The 27,600-nt window shown below is 44.7% G+C and overlaps 1 protein-coding gene across 4 annotated transcripts in view; it reads left to right on the top strand.

Moving 5' to 3' along the window:
* GFRA1 (GDNF family receptor alpha 1) overlaps positions 1–26,734 on the top strand; it is a 230,996-nt gene extending 204,262 nt beyond the window's left edge. For all 4 annotated transcript variants that reach the window (XM_061403584.1, XM_061403585.1, XM_061403586.1 and 1 more), the window contains 2 exons: positions 23,647–23,700; positions 24,630–26,734. In XM_061403584.1, coding sequence (XP_061259568.1) covers positions 23,647–23,700; positions 24,630–24,785 — 210 coding nt within the window. In that variant the 3' untranslated portion in view covers positions 24,786–26,734. The remainder of the gene's footprint in view (positions 1–23,646; positions 23,701–24,629) is intronic.
* The last annotated feature ends 866 nt before the right edge of the window (positions 26,735–27,600 follow it).

Here is a 27,600-nt window from a genome sequence, read left to right as displayed (position 1 = left end):
CCTAGCTGCTAGATTGAGAGGATTAAATGGTGGTAATTTTTCATTGCCTGGGGTAGAGTAAATGTTCCAGAATGTCACATGTGATGCTTAATCCCAAGTCAGCTGGCCATTTAGTCCCTTTGCAAGAGATGGATGGTGGCATTGTGCTTTGCTTGGGGTGTTACACTGGGGAACGGTGGTGTGAGTTAGCACTAACAGTTGTAGAGTGAGTTTCATTTTGTGAAACATTTCACATGCATTGTGCTTTTTAGTCCTCACAGCATCCCACAGTCAGGTATGGTAGTCATACTTCTCTTTTACAAATGAGGCAACTGAGGCAGGGACATGCTAGGAACTTAACTGAGATCGCACAGTAATTCTCTGGTGGGGCTAAGATGTCTGACTCCGAGGCCAGTGCACGTTCACCTTGCTCCATGACCTGGGCTCTTTCTTTGAATTAGGACTGGATAGAGAGGAAAAAGTAAAAAATAGAAAAAGAGGTCATGCAGTATTTGTCTGTGTCTGGCTTATTTCACTTAGCATAATGTCCTCTAGGTTCATGATCTCATTTATATGTGGAATCTAAAAAAGTTGAACTGTTTAAAGCAGAGACTAGAATGGTGGTTACCAGGGGCTAAGAGTGGGGAAAATGGGAAGATGCTGGTTATAGGGTACAAACTTTCAGACATGCAAGATGAACAAGATCTGGATATATATAGCATGGCAACAGTACTTAGCAATGCCATATTACATGCTTGAAATTGCTTAGAGAATACATGTTAGTTGTTCTTACCCCGCCCCATGCCCAAAACTGCTAACTATGTCAGGTGTGTAATAATATGTTACTCAGCTTGACTGCTGTAAGCCTTTCACAGTGTATGAAAGTGAAAGTGTTAGTTGCTCATTTGTGTCTGACTCTTTGGGACCCTATGGACAGTAGCCCACCAAACTTCTCTGCCCATGTGATTCTCCAGGCAAGAATACTGGAGTGGGTAGCCATTCCCTTCTCCAGGAGATCTTCCAGGCCCAAGTATCATACCTAGGTCTTTTGCATTGCAGGCAGATTCTTTATCATCTGAGCCACCAGGGAAGCCCCCAATATACACATATATTGAAACATCAAGTTGTATGCCTGAAGTCAATACAATTTTTATTTGTCAGTTATACCTCCATAAAGCTGTAGCAGGGTAGGGAGGATAGAAAAAAAGGAAAGGAGAAGCTGGATTTGACAGACCCATGTGTCCCAGTGCTTCCTGAAGGCAGCAGTTCGAATGATGGAAAAAACAGAAAGCTCATGCTTTAGGCAGGGATGTTTCAAGACTAAATCCCAGGAGAGAGAGTATAAAGGAAAGACAAAGTTTGCCAGTGAAACTTCTTGCAGCTTGATGATCTCTTTAAAATGACCTACATTAAGAATGGTTGAAAGAATCAGTGGAAGCCAGAGGATCGGGAGGGATGAGTGACTGATGAGAAATGGGACTTAGCCCATGAGAACGTGGTCCCTGGCGTTGATTTAGGACTCCTGCTTCAACATAGGGCTCCCAGGAGACTCATTCTTCCCATCTGTCCTTCCTTTGCCTGCCTGGCTGTCTTCAGACAAATTACCATTTGCCAGGGGGTCCTAGAAATATCTTAGCATGGCGTTTGTCCCAGTGCATGTGTCATTACTCAGAATAGAACTGACTTAAACCAGCTTGGGATCCATTGGTAACAGATTTGGAGAAAGTCAACTATCTTTGGCAGCTTTAAAGTTCACTTCCCTTGAGAAGCACCCTCTTGTAATATTTTTAAATATACAATAATATGAGAAAACTCGGAGGGACTTGGGTTTCTGTCTTAACATTTGAGATAGATTTCCCCCTTGGAAGGGAAGAAATAAGAATAAACATTTTCAAAAGTCGGTTTCAAAGTGTAATTATCAACAAACCAAACACAATTCTGTTTGAGGAAAAGAGTAGCTTTGGGTGTGGTGTGCATAGGGCTCATCTGCAGTTCCTATGAAAGGCTCAGCTTTAAAAAAAAGCAAAATTGATTTATTAGTATAAAATGTCATAGAAACATCCAAGAGCTAACCCCCTGAGGTGATAAAATACCAGGTTTTGGGTAACCAGCCAAGCTCCCATGTCAGGATTAATTGGCAGGCATATTAGTAACAAGCGTGACACAGGCTGTGCTATTGTTGGCATATCCCTTTGACTTGTACAAAGTGGTCACATGATAAAGAAACATTAAAAATCCTACCAATTATTTCATCTTCTGTGCATTTGAGTGGCCTAAGAGCTGGAAAAAGCTCAGCATATTTAAATCAAATGGACTGTACTTGTCACCTATTTAAAGTAAATATCTTTTGGAAGTGTAGGTGTTAGAAAAAAATCTCTACTTTGCATTGTTGAACATCACTTAACTCTGGTGGCTTAAAGTGACAACCTCTTAAAGTAGCCTTTTTTTCGGCCCTAGCTTACAACGATCAAATAAGACTGTACAGACTGGGGGATATAGCCTTGGGACTAGTGCTGAGGATCCTTGAGAAATCTTCACTGCTTATGTCCCTTTTCTTGGAAGGAGATGTGATGTGTGATTGAGAGAAGAAAATCTGATAGGTGGGGACACACCCTCAGAGCCAAAGCTGCAGGATGGAGGTCAGGTGGTTGTGGGCACTTGGTGGGGACTCTTGGGAACACGGCTAGTGACATCCAAAGTCAGTTTGTTTTTATGAACCAGAAAAACATATCTGTGAGTGAGACATGGAGGGACAGCAGTTGTGCATCTCGGGTTTAAGTCCCCTCCCCTCATCCTAGTGGGACTTTTAAGGCAGCATTCTAGGGGAGGATTCATAAAAGCAACTTTTTCAATCAGAAAGGAGATGTGAGCAGGGTCTAAATGAATAATTTTTGCAAGAATGCTTATTCCTAAAGTCAGCAATGCAAAGCCTGGCTGTCCCTTCACCACTTCAACAATCGTGTCATTTTCTTTGTCAGTCAGACTGTGCTAGCCCTGAGACGGACCGTGCTGGCCCTCTGTGGGCCACGAGGGCAAAGACTTTGAGGTGGGCATTTTTTTTCTGGAGCAGACCACCTGGATTCAGTTGATTTCAGGCTAGGTCTGCACCTGCCTGGCCGCTCAGCACAGTCCCTTCTCTTGGCCGAGTACAGTTTGGAGTTTATAGAAATACGCTGGGCGCTTGAATGTTGTTGTTTAGTCATTAAGTTGTGTTCAACTCTTTGCAAACCCATGGACTGCAGCCCAGGTTCCTCTGTCCATGGGATTTTCAGGCAAGAACCCTGGAGGGGTTGCCATTTCCTTCCCCCGGGAATCTTCCCAACCCAGGGATCTAACCCACGTCTCCTGCATGGGCAGGCGGATTCTTTACCACTGAGCCACCAGGGAAGCCCCTTGTTTGCTGTAGCACATTTACAGATTGGTAGTAGGGGCAGGAAAGTGAAAAGTGAAAATGAAAGTCGCTCAGTCATGTCCAACTCTTTGTGACCCCATGGACTATACAGTCCATGGAATTCTCTAGGCCAAAATACTGGAGCAGGTAGCCATTCCCTTCTCCAGGGGATCTTCCCAACCCAGGGATCAAACCCAGGTCTCCCACATTGCAGGTGGATTCTTTACCAGCTGAGCCACCAGGAAAGCCCAGTAGGGGCAGGGGGTGATGCAATTTGGCTGTCTTTAACCTCTGCATATAACCTCTTTAACTCATACATATTAGAATGTTTGAATATTGAATATTAGAATATTGCAAAAATCTCTATCTGAAAGAAGATCTTCCATCTTGGAAAAACAGCATGCCTTACCCTTCCATTGCCCCAATACTTCATCAGACCTTAAACAAAGTCCATCTGCCCGGATAGGGCCAGACCAGACCAGAAATGATTTTGAAGCTCTTCCCAGACAGGCCAAACCCCAAAAGTCTCAATATGGCAAGAAGGCAATTATCCAACCCTGCTAAATACCCAGGACTCTGCTGGCTGTGACCAGTGAAAATTTTAAGTGTTGAGTTTTAAAAGGAAAGCTGCCAGTGGGTGTTCTGTAAATCATTTGTGCCAGCAGACTGACCCCATTATGTCAGCTAATCCTGGAAATACAGGAGGTAAATTTAAATCTTCTAGCATGAAGCACTTAATCAATATTCTAAATGTTTTCCTTGCAATTTATGCTAGCAGAGCAATGGGGTGCTTTGGCGTCCCGTTAATCTTCTGGAGAAGAGGCGCTGGAGAGCAAGGCCAGGGTGGTGGGGTTTTGCACAGGCTGACTGCTGGGAGAGATGCTTATTCCACACTCAGTCCCTTGCATGGCGGACTTGTCCCCTGGACTCATGCCATGCTTGCCAGTGGTTAGAGCTGCCTTGCAGGTGCCTCCTTTTCAGCCTGTGGTTGGCAGCCTAAGAGTTGCTTTGCTGGGAGGAGCACCAGCTTTGGAGTTGGTTGAACTTGAGTGAGATTCCTAGTCACTTCGCATTGCTCTCTGCCCTGGGGCATATTTCTTACTGTCTCTAAATGTCTCCTGTAAGTTATCACCCACCTCTGGGGTTTGTTGTGAGGATTAGAGAACCAGTGCCACTATGCAGAGGGCTCAGCGTGACTAGCCAGCCCTCTGCACTTGGAGGTGGCCGCTGTTACCATGATTGATGAGCTTTAGCTCTGGATCTTGGAGCCATACAGGAAGGTTGTTCTCTGGTTTGGGCTGGGGGTGAGGGGGACATGGATGAGGAAAGATGGAGCCCTTTAGGTTTTGCTTCCTTAACTTGTAAGAAGGGTTTGAACCTCATGATACCCTGCTGCTTTCTCTATGTGGTCATTGTAGGATGTCCCAAGGAAGGAGGGGAAGGGAAGGAATATTCTATGGACAGCCGGCCAAGAAGAAAAGGAAACCCAAGGCAATAAAGAAAGGACCTGGGATTAGAACTGTTTGAAGCTCCATCCCTCCATGCCCAGGAGTCTCATGAGAGAACTGCCTAAAAGCAGATTCTCGGTGCTGTGAACTTGGAGCTATGACAGTAGTCAGGTCTTGGTCCAGCCTGGGTGTCAGAGTAGGACTGTCTGCCCTAGGCCGTCGCCACATCTCCTTAACTAGTGCTGACACTGGGAAGAGGTGACACGCTGGTAAAAAGGAAGCACTCTTATTTGCTAAAAAGATAGTGTTTGAGAGCTAACCCTGCCTCTTAGCCTCAAAGACCAAGAGTTTGCAGTCTTTCCTGTTTCTGCATTCCACCAGCGCTCTTATTTGCCTAATATTTATCTTTAAACTCAATGTCTATTAATAGGTATACCGTTAATAACATTTGTGAAACCAGAGTCAATGCAATAGCTCTCTATATTAAAAAAATCATTATATATATTAAAGTAATAAAAATGTTTTTATGCTACTAAATAATGTCCCATATGCAAGTGGTTCCCAAACCCCACTTTAGGAAACATTAAAATCTATTCATATGACAGATCCTAGAGCTATTTTCTTTGGTAACTTGCATCACCTCTGCTTTTTATGGTTTTGTATTAATAAAGCAAATATGCAAATGGTTCTCTCGGCGGGTCAAGAACTATTCTAAGCACATTGCATAAATATATTTATATGCTATATGATGCTGGAAAAGATTGGGGGCAGGAGGAGAAGAGGGTGACTGAGGATGACATAGTTGGATGGAATCATTGATTCAATGGACATGAGTTTTAGCAAACTCCAGGAGATGGTAAAGGACTAGGAAGCCTGGCATGCTGCATTCTATGGGGTCACAAACAGTCGGACATGACTGAGCAGCTGAACAACAATATGTATGTGTGCATATATATATATGTATGTATATAAACTCATTCAATTTTGATAGTAACTTGATGAGGTTACTACTGTTATGATTCCCGTTTTTCAGATGATAGACCTGAGACACAGAGAGGCTTGATCAGGAGAAGAGAAATTGAACAGCAGCCTATTTCTCCTCTGTGCCTTTTTAACTGGCTATACTATATGATACGTAAATCAGAACATTTTACCTTTTTGTTTCTGGATAACATTTTTCATTCAGTAGAGACTAAATCAGTCCCTAAATTCTTGTTGAACATCTGGCAGATTGAGGTGCCAGACTGGTTCATAAACCAGCATAAAGAAAGGTAATGATGCTTATTCTGATGCCAACTGGTGTCCTGCGGTACAACTCAATTCCAACGCTAGCCCCCTGAGTTAGCACAGATGCTACAGGTTAAGCGCACGGTCCCAACAAGACTGCCCACTTCAGATGCCAGCCAAACTTCAGGGGTCTCCAGGCCACCTGCTTTTCTGACCAACTGGCTAAAAATTCAGTCGTGGAAACTTCCGTAAAGGCTGTTCAGTGACCTCTTGGCTGTGAATGGAAGAGTTCTGTAGGTCAGGCTTACTCAGTTCCAGCCCTATTAACCTGTTGGCCTGGTAATGCTCTGTTTTGGGGGTTGCCCTGTGCCTGGTAGGTTGTTGAGCAGCATCCCGGGCCTCTGCCTTCTAGATGCCAGGAGCCCCTTTCCCCAACTGTGACAACCAAAAGTGGACCCACACACCTAGCAAATGTCCCCAGCAGGACATACTCACCCCTGGTGGAGGACCACTCAGGCGGCTCAGTGGTAAAGAATCCACCTGCCAGTGTGAGAGACACAGAAGACTCAGGTTCGATCCCTGGGTCAGGAAGACCCCCTGGAGGATCTTCAGTATTCCTGTATTCCTGGAATACAGTATTCCTGCCTGAAGAATCCCATAGACAGAGGAGCCTGGCGATCTGCAGTCCACAGGGTCGCAAAGAATCAGACACAAATGAGCATACACACTCGACCAGGAAATGAGGGCTGCTTCAAAAGCCCTCTTTCTGCTAATATGGGAGATGGCGGTATGTGAGAGTCTTTTCGGGTTTCTTGTGTGTGGTGAGGAACATCAGGAGATGGAAGAGCAGACGGGTGCGTTGGACCAAATCTTTCTAAGTTGTGCCAGCAAGAGCAACGAAAAGGGGCTCTTGTGACCACCACATGCCCAATTTGTGACACTTAACTCCCCCAAGGCCACACTCGCCTCAGAGTGAGGCCCGTGATAGAGTCCTAAGCGGTGTTAACAGAAGTATTTGACCTGCTTCTCATCATTCAGGGACCCGCAGGTGACTGCGGCCTTCGGGCCTCCTCTGAGGCCTCAGCCCCTCTGAGTGATAATTTCACCCAGCCAGCATCCCAGATAAGTGACACATCAAAAGACTTTTACTCTGCAACCAGATTGGATAGAAGTGTTTAGACCAAACTGCAGTTGGGTTTCTCCTGCGTGGACTTTGAGGCTGGGGGAGTTTTAGGAAGGGCTGGGACCCACTGGGATCATGAGGCCAGTACCAGACGGATCAGCACTGAGCCCTCAGCACATGCGCTGAATCTAGATAAATGTGACTTCTGGGTGCCATTTCCCGGGCCTTCTGTTTAAGAAAACAGTCTTGGTGCGGTATGTTATTTGTGGCGCTTGGTTTATGGTTTCTGTGAGGCTGCCGTCATTTCTGTGTAATACACAGTGTTTTCTAGCACCCACTGTTGTTTCATGTGTCATAAAAAAAGAAAAAATCCAAATTTTTGCTGCACCTGGAGTTTCCTTTGCAGAATGCTCTCCTACTCAGATGGAGTTTATGTCCTGGGAGAAATGAGCTGCGGGGAGTTGGAGGGGTGGGGGTGGTCTTCCCTTAGCAGAAGCAGGAAACCTCAGGGTCCCCCACCCACTGCGGCCCCTGGGTCCCCCCAGCAGCCTGGTGACAGAGCTCGGGATCAGACTGCCAAGTGGCCCCAGGGCCTGTGTGATGGGCCCAGCTACTCACAGCGTGGAGACTGACAGTGACCTCCTGGGACTTAATCTTCACGGCTTCAGGTGCCAGAATCCACCCACGGTAGCCCCGGGAGGAAATAGGCTTTTGTTGTAAAAACGCTTTTGGAAATAACTGCTTGTAGAGCGTTTCCAAAGCCCTTCATCCAGGAGAATGCTTGAATTCAGAGTTCAGAATTGGGGAGGACTCTGTTAAGGCTGCCATACAATCCAGCATGCCAGAATGCATTTTCAACTGTGTAGTCAAAGCCTATTGGAAATGGAAGCTTGCAGGGTAAAACGGGTACCAAAACACAGGAATTTCATCTCGGAGCCTAGGCTTCCTAGTAGGTGCGTATGCACATCACCCTGTCGCCCAGAGTGCAGCGTCATGCCTTTGTTCATTTGCTGGGGCAGCCTTAACAAAGTACCGTAGACTCAGCGGGTAAGACAACAGAAATGTATTGAGTAGGGAACCCGAACAAACTTTTTGGCCAATGCAGTCTTTCCCACAGTGTTGAAGGCTGGAAGTCCAATGTCAAGGTGTCAACAGGTTTGGTTTCTCTGGAGGCTTCTCTCCTTGGCTTGTAAATACTTTTCCTTCTTGCTGTGTCCTTACTCTGTGTGTGCACACCCTGGAGTCTGTGTGTCCAAATTTCCGTTTTGTATAAGGATGCCAGTCAGACTGGGTGAGGGGCCACCCTAATGGCCTCATTTTAACTTAGTATCTCTTTAAAGACCCTGTCTCCATCCACTGTCACCTATGTGACCACCCCACCAAAAGTCATATCCTGAGATCACTGAAGGTTAGGAATTCAATGTATGAATTTTTGAGCCCGTAACATAACACAGATGGCAGGTACTCAGCAACAAAACATTTGGCATTTTAAAAATCTCACCTATGGAGTGACTTTAAGGGGAGAAGTTTGCTGTTATCATAAGCAGTTCTTCAATCCCCAGGGCTCTGCTAAATGTCCCCTGTGTAGCCTTTGAACATGAGAGGCTCTGACTGTTGGTGGTTCTGTGGTTGAAGGAATGTGGGGAGAGGAAAGGCACCTCCCTAGGGGACCAGCTCTCCTGAGAAGCCTACAAACATCAGGTGTTGTCTGCCGTGCTGAATCAGATGCTATCAGATTTCGGGCTTCTGCAAACTTAATTCAAGTAATGATTTCTTTGTGATTGGCATATTTGCATGGTAGCTGACTTCAGTTCAACATATTGTTGGAATCCACAATACTGTAATTTAAGATTATTTTATCAGCAGTAAAGGGTTTTATAATTCATTTAAAAAGTTGTAATGGGCTTGAGCATCTTCAGTATAGTTTAATAATATAGCATTTTATAGCTGGCTGTAAAATTTCAGATTACAATTTTAGCAATTGCGCAATTCTATTTTATAGTTTAATAATTGTTCAAATGAAGGAGAGTGTAAAGTTCCTAAAAACCAATTTAATGACTGAGAAAAATAGCCTTTATCCAAATCTATTGTACACCTTTAATGAACCCAGATGTCACCTTCTCAACAAAGGCAGATCGCAACATCTATTTTTCTCAGCCGCAAAGCCCTGCAAATTAAGCGCACAGAGTACAGTATCTCTGAGTTATAATTTTCCCCTTTTTCCCTCTTAAATCCCTAATCTCCTAGAGCTGGAATAAGCCTGTGGCCCCCACGTGGTGAATGGCAGCCAGGCCAGTAAAGTTTCAGTAGGAACAGGGAGTGAATTGGCTCTCTCTTAAGAAGATTCTGCATTTTACAAATAGCCCCTTGATCTCACCACTTCAACCCCAACTCTTAACTCTAAGAAGTTCAGAACTCTAAGAACTCTATGAAGTCTTGTAGAAATGCCTCCAGATAACCCCCTACTTCACCTTCTGTGGTGTGAGTGGCAACACGGGGAGCCCTACATTATTACATTGCTCTGCTGTGCTTGGTTGCTCAGTCACGTCCAACTCTGTGACCCCATGGACTGTAGCCTGCCATGCCCTCCTCCAGGGGATCTTCCCAAACCAGGGATCGAACCCACATCTCCCACATCGCAGGCAGATTCTTTACCGTCTGAGCCACCAGGGAAGCCCACATGATCATACAATTGTACACTATTGTTGTTGTTCAGTTGCTCAGTCTGTCCGACTCTTTGCAACCCCATGGACTTTAGCACACCAGGCTTCCCTGTCCTTCACTATCTCCCAGAGTTCGCTCAGACTCATGTCTATTGAGTCGATGATACCATCCAACCATCTCATCCTCTGCCGCCTCCTTCTCCTCCTGTCCTCAATCTTTCCTGACATCATGGTCATTTCTAGTGCATCGGCTCTTCACATCAGGTGGCCAAAGTATTGGAGCTTCAGCTTCAGCATCAGTCTTTCCAATGAATATTCAGGATTAATTTCCTCATTACACATAATAAAAGTGTTGACATATGATGTCAGGGAGAAGGCGTTGTGTCATGTTATCATTGGAATTATAGTTCGTGTTATTGTATTTCTGGGGTTTTCCAGGGTATATCGTCCCACCACTAAATCAGTAGATAAGAGGTCCTGGGCCAGGTACCCAAACCCGGTAACCATGGAGCATGCAGAGCATACCTTGGGAATACAGTCCCAGAATCCTTGGGTGCAGTGTGTTTCTCTGGGGTTGTGAGGGGGGTGGAGCTCTGGCTCAGAGCCCTGTTTCTGTTACAGAGAAATGGCATCAATCAGAGGAAGCCCTGTGTGGCTGGAATCCTTTCTCTCTGAGATGCAATCTGAGGACTTGGGCCCCACAGCCTGTTTCTACTCTGTTATAAGCAGCCTTGTCTGTGAACAGTGGGGAGGCTGACTCTGAACCGCCCACCTGAGAAGTAAAAAGGGAGTGGTCGTCCACAGTGACTACAGCCGTCTCCTGCATCCCCTGGAGATGATGCAGCCTTAGCTCCTTTTCTGTCTCACACTCAGGGCTCTAGTTGACTGTTGTTGTTTAGTCCCCGAGTCATGTCCAACTCTTTTGCAACCCCATGGACTATAGCCCACCAGGCTTCTCTGTCCATGGGATTTCCCAGGCAAGAATACTGGAGTGGGGTTGCCATTTCCTTCTCCAGGGAATCTTCCTGACCCAGGGATCAAACCCGCATCTCCTGCGTTGGCCCACAGAGTCTTTACCAAGGAGCCACCAGGGAAGCCCTGCTCTAGATGACACACCCTTCTTAGTCAGCTCCAGAGAATTTCTATTTGAAATTTGATGTTGCTTAGGAGCAACATAAGGCTGTCCATTATCCAATCGCATTTGGATATCTTTTGCCGGGTCAGGGTCATCTCAGCATTGATGCCACAGCTGAAGGGCATTCTTGCTGCCCAGGGACAGGCATGTGCTCCAGGCTTCAGCTGCTATCTGCACTTATTCCCCACCCCAGCACTTGACAACCCCTATGTTATATCAGGGGAGGGTATCACTTAGTAATTCTGGATTCCTTTGGAGAGTCAAGGCAATGCCACCATTTGTTTTTCTCCAAAACCAAGTTCACTTTCAGGTAATGTACCTCGAGCCTTGACCGTGCCGATGCTGGACAAGGGATCATGCAGACAGTATATCAAGAGTGGCATGGTTGTTTCTCAAAGTTGCTTTTTTAGGAAAAAGAGGCCATGTGCTTCGAAGTAGAAAATACTGAAGGACCAGACTTCTTGCTACAATAAAACTGGGCCTTCCTGTGGACTGCGGCAGACAGTAGTTTCAGCTCCTCAGTCCTTGGATTCATTGTCTGTAATATGGGGGAAATGTGCAGACCACCTGGGAGGGTTGTGATAATTAAGCAAATTAAAATTCTTAAGCATAGTAACTGAGCCTCCAGCACAGTAACCGTTTATATCATTATTTTATCCTCTTGGTTCATCTTTGCTGACCATGAGACAGAAGGAGCCTCTATGGAGGGACCATTCAGTGACTTTTATCCCAGAATAATCTGGGAAATGAACGTGGGCATTGTACAGGGTGTGGACCCTGTGGGAGTAGGTGTCAAGTTGAAATAATTTCATATGGTCACTCATTTATGATGTGTTCTCCTAAACTTTTTTTTTTTTTTTTTTTGCTACTTTTCTCAAAAAGGGAGAATAACCACTTAAGGATGGGGAGGGGAAGAGTAGGCCCCCTCAGTGCATTCTGGGAAAAGCTATCAGGCCACCAGCCCCTGTGGTCCAGAGGGCAGTGAGGCCGGCCCATCAGAGGGATAGTAATTCAGCAGTTGGACAATTGCTTAACCCAATTGCTGGGTAATAAACATGCTTAATAAAAAGGAATAGGACGTCTGCACCATCTTGGCTATAAATATGTTCTCTTGTTCTGGGGAACCTACAAGAATACCTCTGAGCACACTTAGATCGCATACTATAAATAAATCCAATTTCTTGTATCCCCTACTGACCTTTTATCCTTTGGACTTCTAACCAACGGTGCTTCCCTGAATAATAGACTGTGCCTTGTGTTTGAACTGTGGAGCTCACTTGTGGGAGGAAACTGGCTCTGGTTCTCTTGGGGGGAGGTTCAATGAAGGGCTCCCCTCCCCTGCGTCCCTCCTGTTTGAGGCCCAGTCACATCATGGATAAGGCTAGAGTGTGAGCTCAGGATGGTGGGTACTGAGAAGACATTACAGGATTTTCCCCCACGGCAGCTGTCCCCTACCTGCCCCTTGGCTCCAGGGACCTTAAGTGTGATCTGACAGATGCTCACTTCTGGGGGCTCTTGGGGGAGCAAAACCCACCAGGCCTGGCTTGACCTCTGACCCTTTGGGTTGATTCTAGGCTCCCTCAGCTGGCTCTGTCCATGGTGGCTGTGTGACCCCAGACATCTTACTCTTATTATTCTAAGCGTTGATCTAAGGATTATGGGTGATAATAGGTAATGTGTGCCCCGGTGGCTCAGACAGAAAGAAGCTGCCTGCAATGCAGAGACCCAGGTTCGATCCCTGGGTGGGGAAGATCTGCTAGAGGAGAAAATGGCAACCCTCTCCAGTATTCTTGCCTGGGATATCCTGTGGACAGAGGAGCCTGGCAGGCTACAGTCCTTGGGGTTGCAAAGAGTGAGCGACTTAAAACTTCAGTTTGCCCTGTCTGGCATGGAGTTATATGCATGAGTTTTACATTCGAAGAGACTGAAATCAAAGAGATTCAAATCTCAGGACAGCCACTCAGAGCTGTGGAAACTTGGGCAGATCCCAACCTCTCTGAAACCCCTGTGTTCTGATCTATACCAAAGGGGAATGCCCCCTCAGAAAGTCATTTGAGTTCTTGGAGAGCATTCAGTACCATGTGGATGGAATCATTATCAATGGAGGCTATACTCAAGAGTAGCAGTCATGATCATCACAGTCATTATCACTATCAGTCCACTTGGTTTTCCTCTATTTTCTAGAATATTTTTCTCTGGCTACTAAAAGCATGGTTTTTTCCAAAAGTTTTTCAGTTTTTTGCCTTTACTTGTTTCTTGCTGCACCACGAGTGCTCTGTCTTGCCATCCAGCAAGTGAACAAAAGCCCAGGGTCCGTTCTGTCTCCAGACCTGGGCGTTTTATATCGAACCTTAGTTGCCACCATAAGTCACAGAACCATTACAGGGACACTCTCAGCTGCACATAAATGCACAGGAGAATGAGAGGCTTAATAAATATTATCTGATGGTGATGAGGGCACGTGTCTGATGAGATCGGCTTTATGCACTTCTCATCAGGGACCACGATGAATCTTTTCTGCTGCTGTCTGCACACTTGCATTTCTGAATGCACATTTGAGAAAACAGATTTTTCCTTTTAGGGCTTCCCCCCCAGTCACTGTTACAGCATGATCACTGAATATTGGCTCCACAAAGCTCCTCCCCGACCCCCAAACCAAAACGTCTGTTTCAAGCAACGTTTGGCATAATCTTCCTGTTAATTGGGCCTAATTTTCTAAAATGCAGCTCATAATTGCTTCTTGTCTGAGTATTTTACTAATCAAGCAAGTTAAGCATGAATGAAAACACACGGTTCTCTGATGTAGTTGGCAACCTGTCTTTGCCCTAACTTGGGGGAAAGCGAAATAGATGTAAGATGATCCGGTGAAGTTAGGGAAAGAAGAAAGGCCAGGCCGAATGCCACGTTGAGCTCCCTGCTGTAGACAGTGTCTGCACACAGCGCTACTTGCCATCCTGCCATTAGTGTTAAATTACAAGCGCCAGGCTGCAGACATCCTTTTATGGTGTGCGGGAGACTGACAGGCCAGCCCGAGGGACTGCTTAGCTAATGGAGGACTGTTGATATATCTTACAGGACTGTATCTCTTTCATCACATTCATTTTTAAATCCGAGGAAACACAGAAGATCACGAGCCAGTTCTATTCAGTGTCACGTTCACAAGGCAAATTAGCTGAAGCTTTTGCATTTTTCCCACCCCTGCCTGAATCCGAGAACACTCAACGTAGGGACCACAGAAGAGCTCAGAGATCATCAACAGCAACTTGGATTTTAAAAGCACTTCCAACATGAGTATCACGTTTGATTCTCACAACTCTGTGAAGTGGGCAGCAGGGTGCGGTTATTATAATTATAGATGATGGTTGGAAAGCCAGGACACGATCTTCCTAACCTGTGTTCTTTATAGCATACCATATCAATCAAGCTGGTACCAGGAGTGATTTCTAAATCATTCAATTTAGAGTTCTCAGTCAGTTCTAGAAGTTCTAACTGACCCACATTTAACCAATTCACCACATAAGCCAACCTCTCCACCATTCCCCTGTAAATATCCGATGCCTAAGGCAGGCTGAATGCCCCACACTAGGGGCCTCTCTCCTGCTCACCTGGGCCCCTTGCTTTCTCCAATGGAGATGCAGGCTTGAAAGATTCAGGATCACTTGTTCTCAAACCTTTAGGTGCCGTTGTACTTGGTATTTTGCTTACCTATTTTAATTAAATAAGCTGGCTACAGCGTAAATTCCCCTTCCATTGAAAAATGGCTTTGGATTAGGTGTAGGCCAACCAACAATAAAAGACTGAAAAAAAAAAATTTAAGTATATGGAAATTGTGCACTGAGATTCCCTGGTGGGTATCAAACAAAAGTCATTCCTGTTTTAAAGAAATGAAAACTGGATGTTGCAGATTGTAAATGATAGGTGTAGCTTAGGCAGAACGTAAGCCAGGGAATTCCAGTCAGCAAACTCTTTCTTTAAAAAACTTTTCAAAGTGGCCTTGATTACGTATCCAAAAATCAGTCAATGCATGCCATTCAATTTTTAAATTAAAATGTTTGATACAATACAGGCAATGGAATATTCAGTTCAGTTCAGTTCAGTCGCTCAGTCATGTCCAACTCTTTACAACCCTGTGAATCACAGCACGCCAGGCCTTCCTATCTATCACCATCTCCTGGAGTTCACTCAAACTCACGTCCATCGAGTCGGTGATGCCATCCAGCCATCTCATCCTCTGTCGTCCCCTTTTCCTCCTGCCCCTAATCCCTCCCAACATCAGAGTCTTTTCCAATGAGTCAACTCTTCGCATGAGTAGCCAAAGTACTGGAGTGTCAGCTTTAACATCATTGCTTCCAAAGAACACCCAGGTCTGGTCCCATCACTTCATGGGAAATAGATGGGGAAACAGTGGAAACAGTGTCAGACTTTATTTTGGGGGGTTCCAAAATCACTGCAGATGGTGACTGAAGCCATGAAATTAAAAGACGCTTACTCCTTGGAAGAAAAGTTATGACCAACCTAGATAGCATATTGAAAAGCAGAGACATGACTTTGCCAACAACGGTCTGTCTAGTCAAGGCCATGGTTTTTCCAGTGGTCATGTATGGATGTGAGAGTTGGACTGTGAAGAAAGCTGAGTGCCGAAGAATTGATGCTTTTGAACTGTGATGTTGGAGAAGACTCTTGAGAGTCCCTTGGACTGCAAGGAGATCCAACCAGTCCATTCTGAAGATCAGCCCTGGGTGTTCTTTGGAAGGAATGGAATATTACTTGGCCTTTTTTAAAAAAGGATAAGATTCTGCAATATGCAAGGATGTGAACCTCTTGATAAGTGAAACATCTGCATCACAGGGACAAATACTGCATGATTCCACTCTCGTGTGGTATTTAAAATAGTCAAACTCATGGAAGCAAAGAACAGAATTTGTGTTTCAGGGGCTGAGGGAGGGGAGCATGAGATGTTCAGCAGTAATGCAGGGTCACTTATGCAAGATGAGTAAGTTCTAGAGATCTGCTGTATAACCTCGTGCCTGCCCATAACAGTGCTGTGTTGTACTTAAAAATTTAGGACGGTAAATCTCATGTGAAGTGTTCTTATCACAGTGATTTAAAAAAAGGAGCTTCTAAGTTAAAAAAAAAAAAAGGATACAAATGTGTAATTTTAAAATGATTTAGTGATTTTGCTCTTAACTTAATTTCTCAAATGACCAGGGGCCCAGCCCCCAGTGCTGTCAGGTTAGGAAGTTTCTACTCTAGGCTTGGCCGTGCGTGCTAAGTCAATTCAGTCGTGTCCGACTCTTGGCAACCCTGTAGACTGTAGCCTGCCAGGCTCCTCCGTCCATGGGATTCTCCAGGCAAGAACACTGGAGTGGGTTGCTATGCTCTCCTCCAGGTGGTTTTCCTGACCCAGGGATTGAACCCACATCTCTTATGTCTCCTGCATTGGCAGGCGTGTTCTTTACCACTAATGCCAACAGGGATTGAGCCTGCACCCCCTGCATCGCAAGGCAAAGTCTTAACCACTGGACCACGAGGGAAGTTCCTCAGGCTTGGCCGTAAACTCAACCTAAATTGCCATGTTACACTTGGAACAACCCACAGGTCCCAAGAATCCAAGACCTTCTAGACTCTAGAACATGAATCCGCATCACCTTCAAGGCTACCACACACACACACGCACGCACACACACACACACACGCAATCTGGCCTCATTTGAGTTCACTGCACTCTGCTTGTTGGAGGCCTTGTCTAAACAGCCCAACTGGGATCTGAGCCTGCGCTTTCTTGGGGTGAGGAAGTATGCCTTCAGGCCTCCAGTCCTCTCCCCACCCACTTCTTATGACCGGCCTCAACCTGCCCAGAGCCTGCCAGACTAGCTAAACTTGGCACCCAGTGAGCCTTCCAAAACCTGTACTGAGTGAAACATCTTTATAAGGTCTTCTTAGAGCTTAATATAATGAAAGCCTTTTGGCTGAGGTTCAGGGAATATGCAGACACAGTGTCTTGGGGGGAGTAGGTAGACGAGACGTGGTAGGAAAGCTGCCCAAGAATTATTCACTCCTATCTCATTTGTACCCTCCTCACAGACCCTCCTCCGCCCCTTCCCAACCCGTGGGGCTGGCAGAAATCGGCGTGGAGGAAACAGCCGAACATAGGCTCTGAAAGACAAACACCCGAACCCAGGGGCTTAGAGCAGACCTTATTTATGTGTCCACTTGTTTTACACGCTGACTTGACTACACATTATTCAGACCAGTGGTTGCAAGCGGTTGTTACCAAGTTCGTAGCAAAAGCAAATCACCTGGAAGGTGAGTTTCAAAACAGACAGGGACAGGGATTTTAGAAAGCCTAGCCAACTGCTTGTGACCTGACCAGAAATAAAACATCTCCTGCCTCTCCCAAAGTCAACAGGCAAAATCCGAAAAGCTGAAAAGTGTGCCACTGGGCACACGACCGTTACTTTGCTCAGATCTGCTAAGCAGGCAACTTCTTTTTTCTGTCTTCTGTGTGTGTAGAAATTAACTTGGGCAAATATGTGTCAAGTGCACATACAGAATTGTTATATAGTAAGATGTACCCATAAATGTCTATAATCGGGTGAATCCATTTTGTTAAAATGCAGTGTGAAAAATGAGAAAGTAATAAGTGATTGCTCTGTTATCCTTCAAATTAGGTACACAGCCTTCTTAGGCTTTGTCTTATGAGAAAATATAAAATGTGCAGATTTAAATTGAGAAGTGGCTTTGAGTTCTGGACTATTTCAGAAAGAACTCATGCGATGGTTTTCCCTAGCAACGGTCCAATTTGTGCTGCAGAAGAGGCTCGTATGCTGATAAACTGGTATTGACAAGTGTGATAGATACAGCTTGGTACTTAGTGAGTGCTGGAGAGCAAAGTTGATTGCATTTTACAGTCTGTGTATTTCTCTGTTTATTGCTTGTATTCTGTCATTAAGCAAACAGGTTCTTAATATAGCAAATCTCTCTAATCAGTAAAGCAAGGGAGAAAAGAACCAGAAGCATCATTAATTATGACCATTTGGCTGCAGCCTGGGCAATCTGTTGCTATTGGATTGAGCAACTTCCTCCAGTTTTATTTTCTGGAGGTAGAGCAGAAACTGGCTTTTCTTATACATGGAGGAGAGTAGAGAAATCTCCAGAAAATAAAACTGGTTAAACACTGGCTTCTCTACAGAAATGGAGTCCTGGGGCAGCAAAAGCCAAGCTGCAAGTGGGTATGGTATTAAGCCTCCAGTTCTATAAACAGAGCAAGTGTGCAACTCCAAAGCCTGATCCCGCCCGAGGCTCCGGGAGAGCCCACTGTGGCCAGAACGCGTGGGGCACGCGGTGCCTGATGAGTTAGCTTGACCAAGAGTTCTGGACTCTTATGTGTGTCTGAGCATTCTGTACAGGAAAGCAGTCGGCACCAGGCAGGCTTTCCAAATGTTAATCACAGGGTTAAAAAGCAGGAGAGTCATTGTCTGACTCCAGGTAACAGAGATTAATAGCATCTAATGCATTTATTAACCCTCTAGTGCCAGGGACTGGCGGAGTCCGGCAGCAATTACAGTGACATGAAAATTCTATTATGTGACGTGCCTGGACTTGGGGATTACTGCCAGTGACAGTCTTGTAAGACTGTTGGAGGGACAAGGGTTGTGAAGAGCCTAAAGATTAAGTTCCAGAAAGAGAGAAAAGCTACTGGTTTGTGGATGGATTTCTCCAGCAGCCTGTTCACTGTCTCAAGATAAAACCTTGTAGTCCCATGTTTTGGTGGTGTTTTCCCCAAGTTGGAGGCTTCTCCCATAACCACATAACTATCAGTTAGGTGATAGGAAACCCTCTTTCACAAAAGAGATTAAATAATTCATTTTTCAATATGCTGGAACTGTGGTTAAAATTGACTTTTAGAAAAACTGAAATCCATTCTCTTCCTTTGTATCCCCCCCCCTTTTTTTAAAGAGAAAGATAGCATATTTTAAAGCCACAGACGGTATGGTTTGGTGTCTAGATAGATCTAGCTAGTCAAGCTCTATGTTGGGCCCCTTCCTATCTTTCTTTCTTTCTTTCTTCCTTTTGACTGCTTCAAATGGCATATGGGATCCTAGTTCCCAGACCAGGGATAGAATGGCGACCCCTGCAGTGGAAGGCGGACTCTCAACCACTAGACCACCAGGGAAGTCCCCTGTCTTCTTAATAAGCAGGGCTTGGCAGATGGGATGCGTTCCATTATTACACTCCTGCTTTTATCAATTTGGGACTTGGAAATGGTGCTCTTCCAGTTTCTTCTACCTTACCTTATACTTTGCAAAGTCTCAGAAATTTTTGTTGGTTTGTTTTGTTTTCAGTTTTCCTGGGACTGTTGGAATTTTCATCAATTGAGGCCATGTTCAAAATATGTAAATAATCTTTGTAATAGCTAAAAGTGGGAGATGCCCTGTAATTGTATCTGTTTGCATTTATCAGACCTGACTAGTAAGGCAGTGATAGCTGATGTTTTAAAAAGCACTCAGGATTGTTGCCGTTGTTGTTCAGTCGCTAAGTCATGTCCAACTCTGCGGCCCCGTGGACTGCAGCAGGCCAGGCTCCTCTGTCCTCCATTGTCTCCCTGAGTTTGCTCAGACTCCTGTTTATTGAGTTGCTGATGCTATCTAGTAATCTCATCCTCTGCCACCCCCTTATTCTTTTGCCTTCAATCTTTCCCAGCATTGGAGTCTTTTCCAATGAGTTGGCTCTTTGCTTCAGGTAGCCAAAGTATTGGAGCTTCAGCATCAGTTCTTCCAATGAATATTCAGGGTCAATTGCCTTTAAGATTGACTGGTTTGATTTCCTCAAAGTCCAAGGGACTTTCAAGAGTCTTCTCCAGCACCAAATTTGAAAGTATCAATTTTTCAGTGCTCGGCCTTCTTTATGGTCCAACTATCACATTCATACATGACTACTGGAAAAAGCTTTGACTATATGGACCTTTGTTGGCAAAGTGATGTCTCTGCTTTTTAATATGCTATCTAGATTTGTCATAGTGTTCCTTCCAAGGAGCAAGTGTCTTCTAATTTCATGGTGGAAGTAACAGATTGCTCAGGCTTCTAAAAGGGACTTCCCAAGAGCTGGATTTTCTTAAGTGGGCTCTGGATACACATAGGGGGATTTCTGACCCTTGCTGGTCACAGGAGGGATTCAGAATGAATACAGGACTTATAAGCATGCACACTGCTAGTGCATGCACAGGTATAAATTCCCAGGCTCTGCCCCTCCACCTGCAGCTCATGAACCCTTAGAGGCATTGGACACCCAGCTGACACCATTGAGTCCAAGCAGCAGACCACTGGCCCTCCAGCCCAGGTTTGGTGTGGGATTTTAAAAGATCTCATGTCTGTGTGCAATCTGATTCGTTTATGCAAGTGTTATCTTCCCTCCACCTCCTAATCACATCACAGATCTTACTGCGGTTCTCATGAGGTTCTGGTGGAACTCAGGGTCTGCTCTGCCCTGCCTCTGAGGTTGTGAGGGTTTCTGGGCTCCCGCAACCTCTCGATGGGAAGCAGTGTCAACTCAGTATATAAGCAGAGTATTTAGAAGCCAGCGTACATGGACTGCTAAGCTTCTGGGGTGCTGAGTGCTTCTGTGGATTGGTCATGGGTTTGATAGGAGAGAAAGCATTTTCTCAGAGACTCTGCAGAAGCCTGGTGGCACATGGTTACTTTCCCTCAGCAGTTCATCCAGTTCTGCCCACTGAATAGTTCTTGAAGCCAGATGAGCTTGAAGTTTCTGCCTCTAGCTTTAATGAAGCCATCGGGCTGCAGGGAGACAAGGCCAGAAGTTGACTATTTGCTTTAGACAGAGGCCAACAAGAGGCCCGCCTTGCAGGGAAGAGGAGCTCAGAGCCTTCACAGGCTTGGAGTTGATCTCCATGTATTTTCCTGTGTGATTTGACCAGTCATCCCAACCATTCTCAGACAGAAAGCAAGAGCCTAGGAATTTAGACCAGGGCGTGTCTACCCAGTTGTACAACTGTAATCCTGTACACAGTTGAACTCTCAGTGACTAGTTGAGGACCAGAATTTACCTGTGTCAATGCAGAATCCATTTAAGAAAATTAGTTAAAGTAGCGACAGGGTTGCAAAGAGTTGGACACGACTGAGCGACTAAGCATAGCACAGCACAAAGACCTTTTAAACTCCGTTGGTGGTAGCCTCTTTACAATCAGGTAATATAGACGGGCTTTCTTTTCTAATACATCAGCAGGTTCCTAAAGTGACTTAGAAGTGTAGCCAGTGAGTCTCTCAGATGGTGCAAACAAAGAGAAAAACACTGTAGTCTGTTGCTAATCATAGAGAACAAAATAGGAGGGAAACCCAACCAGCGCTTGGATCTCTTGGTGGGCACTGCAGTCTAGGACACGGAGGTGTAGCTTAACTATGACAATAGCACAGAAGCAAATGGAAGGATTAATGCATCCCAGACAAGTCAGGCTGCCTTCTTTGCACGTTTTAGTGAACTTCTGAGTTATGCAAAGGCGCTTGGCAAGGCTTTACGTCTCTTACAGATTGGGGGCTTCCCAGGTGGCACTAGTGGTAAAGAACCTGCCTGCCAGTGCAGATAGATACTGGAGACATTGATTCCTGTGTTGGGAAGATTCCCTGGAGTAGAAATTGACAACCCACTCCAGTAGTCTTGCCTGGAGAACCCCATGGATGGAGAAGCCTCGCCAGCAGGCTACAGTTCATAGTGTTGCAAAGAGTTGGACGTCTTAGTGAACTTCTTACTTATGCAAAGGTACTTAGCAAGGTTTTATGTCTTTTATAGATTACCACCTGGAAAAGAAAAGACAGAATGTGATGTTTTAGGGCCATTTTGGTGTGTGGCACAATTCCAGTTTTGAGCAGAAATAAAATGTGCAAAGTTCTACATATTATTCTCTATAGGTTACAATGCAGTGGACCAGATTTGCTATTAATATAGATTAAAAGTAGGCTTTTGAGGAAGGCTCCATCCCTCTTCTGATTTGCCCTCTGATCTTCTTATACGTAACATTTAGTGACCTTTGAACAGCCCAGGGGTGCTTCACAGTGTCTTTTTCTTGATGCCTGTTTAAAGGTTTCAATTTCATATTCACAGCTGGCATATGCAAATATAGGTAAAGATTATGATGCCTCCCAAGTAGCATTATGGTCAATAAATTACTCCTTGTGTGACTATACCATGATCTCAGCCTAGCATGTCTTCAACAAGTTGCAGAAGTTGTCCTGCAGCAGGCAGCCTGCCAATGCATCCCCATAGAGCTGGTTGCCCAGATGCTCCTAGATTCAGGTGTGATGCTTAACCAGGGCCATCCTGTTGACAAACGAACTCTCTGTCTTTTGCTACCAAAGGGCTCCTAGTTTCAGGGGGAGGGGGTATAGGAGGGTTTCTCTGAGTGGATTTGGGGGGCAAGTAGCGCATGAAGAGTCAAGCATGCTAGTATCTCCGGGAGAAACACTGGAAAGCAGGAAAGAGCACGATTCCATTCAGAAGTTTCAGAGACCTGTATTCTAAATGTTGACTACAACTTAGATCACTCTGTGACCCTGAATAAGTCACTTAACGTCTCTGCTCTCTAATTTGTCTTCCTTTATAAAACAAGAGAGCTGTATTGGGTCAGCAGTTTTTATTATAATTGAGCAATGGAGTGTTTCCTCTAACTTGATTTCTCAGGTAGAAACCCAGTGGAAACTTGTTCCATTTGTGAGAAAACAGGGAGCTTAGAGCCCTCACAGCTCAGGAACTTATAACTTCCCAGGAAGCAGTTTTAAGATGGATAGAGCTGGGGTCTGTGATACCCTTCATGATTCTTGGAAGGGACCTGTCAAAGGGTCCCTGCCCTGTGCCTGAGCCCCCCAGCGCTGAGTAGTTTACCCACCAGAAGGCAGGCCCAGGAGCCCAGGACCACAGCCTTTTTGTCATATCACTGTATGCCCAACCCTGGAAAATTGTTCAATAAGTATTTGTGGACTGGAACAACTAATAAACAAATGAACAAATACACAAGATTCAGGAAGACCTATCTCTATATTACTGATGAATGAGGATTTTTATTACAACATTTTTACCTAGAAGGCACTTCATAAACATTAATATTCAGAACTTATAAATGAGTACAGATCGCAAATGACTTTAAAACTTTTTTCTTTTGTAACCTGTGCAGTGGCTTTGAGAGGGGGCGGGTACAAACTCAGGTGTATTTTGTCCAACACACCAAATTTTTTTTTCACACCAAATTTTGAAGACTTAGTATGAAAGTTTAACAAATGTAGAAAAGTATCTCATTAATCATCTTTTATACTGGTTACATGTTGAAATGGTAATATATTGAGTTAAAGAAAATGTCATTAAAATTTTCTTTACCTGTTATCTCTTTATTTATGGGATTAGTAGAAAAATTTAAATTATGTATGGGCTCACAGTTGTGACTCACATATTTCTAACAATGACACAGTCTTAAACTGTTGATCATCAATAACTACTCTTCCATAATGGTTTCGTCACTCAGTCGTGTCCATCTCTTTGCGACCCCACGGACTGTAGCCTGCCAGGCTCCTCTGTCCATGGGATTCCCAGGCAAGAACGCTGCAGTGGGCTGCCATTTCCTTCTCCAACTCTTACATAGTATGTACAAATAATTGTGTGTGTTTGTCTTTTCCCAGGCACAGAAGCTGAAATCCAACATATCAGGCAGTACTCACCTCTGTCTTTCTGATGTAAGTTGTTTCTTTCTGAGTCTCCCTACATCTAGAAACAGAGCCTTTGGGTCCCTGGAACAGGGTGTGATGGGAAAGGGCTCAAAGACAACAAGGTTTCAGGCCCAGAAAAAAAATCTAAGTCTCCCATGGTGTCCCTCTGCCCTCGGAACCAGGTGCAGATGCTGGTGTACAAAGCAGCACCAAGTGTAGGACCCTCATCTCAGAACTGGACCAGCACAGATACCATTGTCCTGGTACCATGAGAACCTCTGTGATCACAGTCACATAAGTTCAACCGGCACAGAGAAGATACATAACACCTCTTGCTGCTTACCAAATATCCCCTAGACTGCTCCTTTGACTTTCACAGCGACCCAGAAGTAGCCAATGCAGGCCACGTTACCCTGCCCAATTTACAGTTATAGCTCATCATGGCAGGATGTGATTTTCTGGAGTTGAGCAGGTCCTAGGGATGGGGGTGAAGGAATCCATCCTGGGGAAGAACAGCTGTGCTGACTGAGAGTTCAGGAGCCTGGGTCCTTGCTGGGACTCTGACAAGCAGGGCAAGATCCTCCATCTGTAAAGTCCAGGGTTGAACCAGCCGGTGGAGGGAAAGGCTACTGCCAGGCTCCAATGCAATTTGTGACCCATCTCTATGTGAGCCCGTACTTGCCTGGGCAGGCTTCCTGAGATGATTCTTCCTGCCCTCCTTCATGACAGAGAGAGAGGGCGAGCATCCCTTCTCAGTCAGTGATACCCAAAGGGAGGATGGTTCCATGTTGCACAGCTGATGGGTGACCTTAGGAGCAGGGGTAAAAATCTTGGGCTTTGGTAAACCATATAGCTAGTTGGGGGCAGGGATCGAAGAGGGAAAGAGTGCAGCTAAAATATGCCGTGATAGAACAAATACATGCAGTGGGTGATAATGAAAACGTTCTTTCTTACAGCGTGATTATGAAAAGGATGGTCTCGCTGGGGCTTCCAGCCACATAACCACAAAATCAATGGCTGCTCCTCCAAGCTGCGGTCTGAGCCCACTGCTGGCCCTGGTGGTAACTGCCCTGTCCACCCTATTGTCTTTATCTTTGGCCAAAGCATCGTAGCTGCATTTACAGAACCATATGGACGTGTGAAAAGACAAAAACCAAGTTATCTGTTTCCTGTCTTCTTGTATATCCGAAATTTTAGGAGCTCAGTTGAGACACTGCTAAAACAGTTTCATCCAACTGGAACTTTTTTCTTTCTTTTTTTTTTTTTTCTAAGAAAGCTTCTTGTGATCCTTAAGGCTTTTATGGGATCCCCCGATACAGTGCTACATTCCACACTCAGAAGGCTTTGGGGCATGCTGGATTTTAAAGAGATGGTTTGTTGTTGATGTGGCTGTAAAGCGGACTGGAGCCTTGGCTTTCAAGATCCTGATAAGGATGATGATTTTTAACAGTTTCACTCTGGTCTTGACTAGCTAGAGAAGGAGTCAGTAATCCTAAAGAATCTTCTATATCTCATGGAATAGGTTTGCTTTCCGATGACATGACCATACCATGGCAGTGGTACGTGGAAGCCAAACTTTTTTTGTCACAAAGCGAAGATTCTCATGACAATCTTGATGGACTTTGTGCAAACAAGCTTGTACCAGTGTTCTTTCTATACGTACTAGCGTTTGCCACGCTAATGTTTATGTACAGTAAACAGCTCTGCACTCTCTTATGAAAACAAAAAACACACCTGCCACATTCAATGTAGTGTCTGTCTCCTAGTCAAAATAGAGAATGAGAGTGGGTGTGAGACTTCGCAGAACCTTGAGCATTGAGACAGTCTCCAAAGCCTTACTTGAGTGAGAAGCCCTTACACTAACAAGAGTCAAATATAGCTGAAGCATCATTCTAATAATCTTTACATGTATGAGGTTATATGTAGAAAAAAAATTTTACTACTAAATGATTTCAACTATTGACTTTCTATATTTTGAAAGTAATGATATTGTATTCTTTTTTTTTTTTTTTTTTTTTACCGGTGGTTTAATACAAAATACATGGAGCTTGTTTTCCTCTCATAAGTAGCGTTAGCTTCGATGTTGACTTCTCGAAGACAGGTCTTCAACAGCAGACTCTGAGGAGCCTCATGCTTTAGCAGAAAGCTCTGCATCACGTTACTGTGGACAGGCAGCAGGAAATAGAGCAGCCAAGCATTGTCTTTTATCATTTCTGGAAACACAAGCGTGCATACCTGTGGGAAAACTGGTGGCCACTCAGTGTTCTACAAACACTACAAATGGCACCGTTGCCAGCTGACACAAACCAGGGCCTTGGTTTTCATGTTACCTGACAATGGCAGCTTTGACTGGGACAGGAGACAGGACGTGCTGCCCTGTTTTCTGAAGCAGATCCATGCCCGGGATACACAGCTCTTATCCTAAGGATTGTCTTGACTTTCACCTGTGATGGCTTGGCCGCTCTGTGGATCGGTTTGGTCTGAAGTCATCAGATATCTGCTCGCACTGTGTTCTGTGTCCTCTGTGATAGACTGTGACTGACTCTGCGAAAAAGAAAAAAGTTTGGGGCATCAAGAGAGTCACGGTCACCATTAGGTCCATGGAGATAAGTTGGCCCAGAGACACAGAACAGGGACTCTGGATATAAGGCATCTGACTTGTTAACTGCACGTCCCTTCCATCATTCTCTTCCTTCAGTGAATAGCCCCGAAAGTGCACTTCTGAAGTCTGGTTGAAATGCTGAGATTTGAAATCTACAAGGATCGAGTGCTAGTAGCCATGTTTCTTTGCAACTGAACAGAGGCGAGGAAATTTCACCCAATAGAGTATCCGAAAAGTTGGCTTTCTTCTGACATCAGTAGAGTGGATGGAGGAGGAAACCCACAGTGCCCATTTCATCCTGATTCCCTTTGCCCACGGATGTTTGCCTTGTAAGAATTAATCTACTTACTAGGGCGGGAAATCTGTTAAACCCAAGATGAAGGCATAGTCTTTTAGCTCTGTTGGTGTTTGAAGTACATTTATATCCAAATGTTAATAAACATAAATGTATAATACTAAGTACCGAGTTTTTTCACTTCAAAATGTTTTCAAGGGAAATTCATCAAACAAATTCGATTAGTGAAAGGTTTCATAAAGACTCATACTTTAAATAAACACATTAAATGTGTTGAAATACTTGGAATTCCAGTCATCTGTGAAAACATATCTCTTCAGAGCATATTTTGTTTTAATTAAGGTATCTGTGTATCTACATTGGACTAATTGCATAGAGGTCTGATTCTATGTAATCTACTGTAGAAAGCTATTGATTACTTCTGTAATAAACAGCATCTCTAATTAGTTTCAAATGACCAAATAGGAAATGGAAGTTACCAGAGCTAACAAGGGTAGCCTTCAGTGAAGAATGCGTGGATGTGCAACACATAAATTAAATTGTAAACAGCCTCATTTCTCACCAACATAGATCGCATTTTTCTTCAGAGATAGAAGCACATGAGAGTTACCAAATCGTCAGTCTGAAAATAAATTACTGATAAACGGGGAAGGATGTTCCATGACAACTCATTAGAGAGATTCTTATAAACTCATGCCAGGACTTTCCTGGTGGTTCAGTGGTTAGGACTCTACATTTCCTGTGCATGGAGTGTGGGTTTGATCCCTGGTCGGGGAACTAAGATCCCACCTGCTTCTCGGTGCAGCCAAAACAAGAAAAATCATGCCAAGCAAGTGTTTATGCCATTTGGGGTGATCTCAGTTTAACATGGTGACCCAGAAACACGATCATTTGCCCCAGTACTGGAACAGGCCAAACCTTTTATCTTCTCTGGCTTTCTCTGGCTTCCCTCTGGCAGCACTAAAAGCAAAAAATGATTCACTACTTCCTGTCCTTCACTGCCCTGCATTGAAAGTGCCACCAAAATCCA

The sequence above is a fragment of the Bos javanicus genome, chromosome 26 (assembly GCF_032452875.1).
Source record: "Bos javanicus breed banteng chromosome 26, ARS-OSU_banteng_1.0, whole genome shotgun sequence".
NCBI classification, from domain to species: Eukaryota; Metazoa; Chordata; class Mammalia; order Artiodactyla; family Bovidae; genus Bos; species Bos javanicus.
This window is presented reverse-complemented; position numbering and strand designations above follow the sequence as displayed.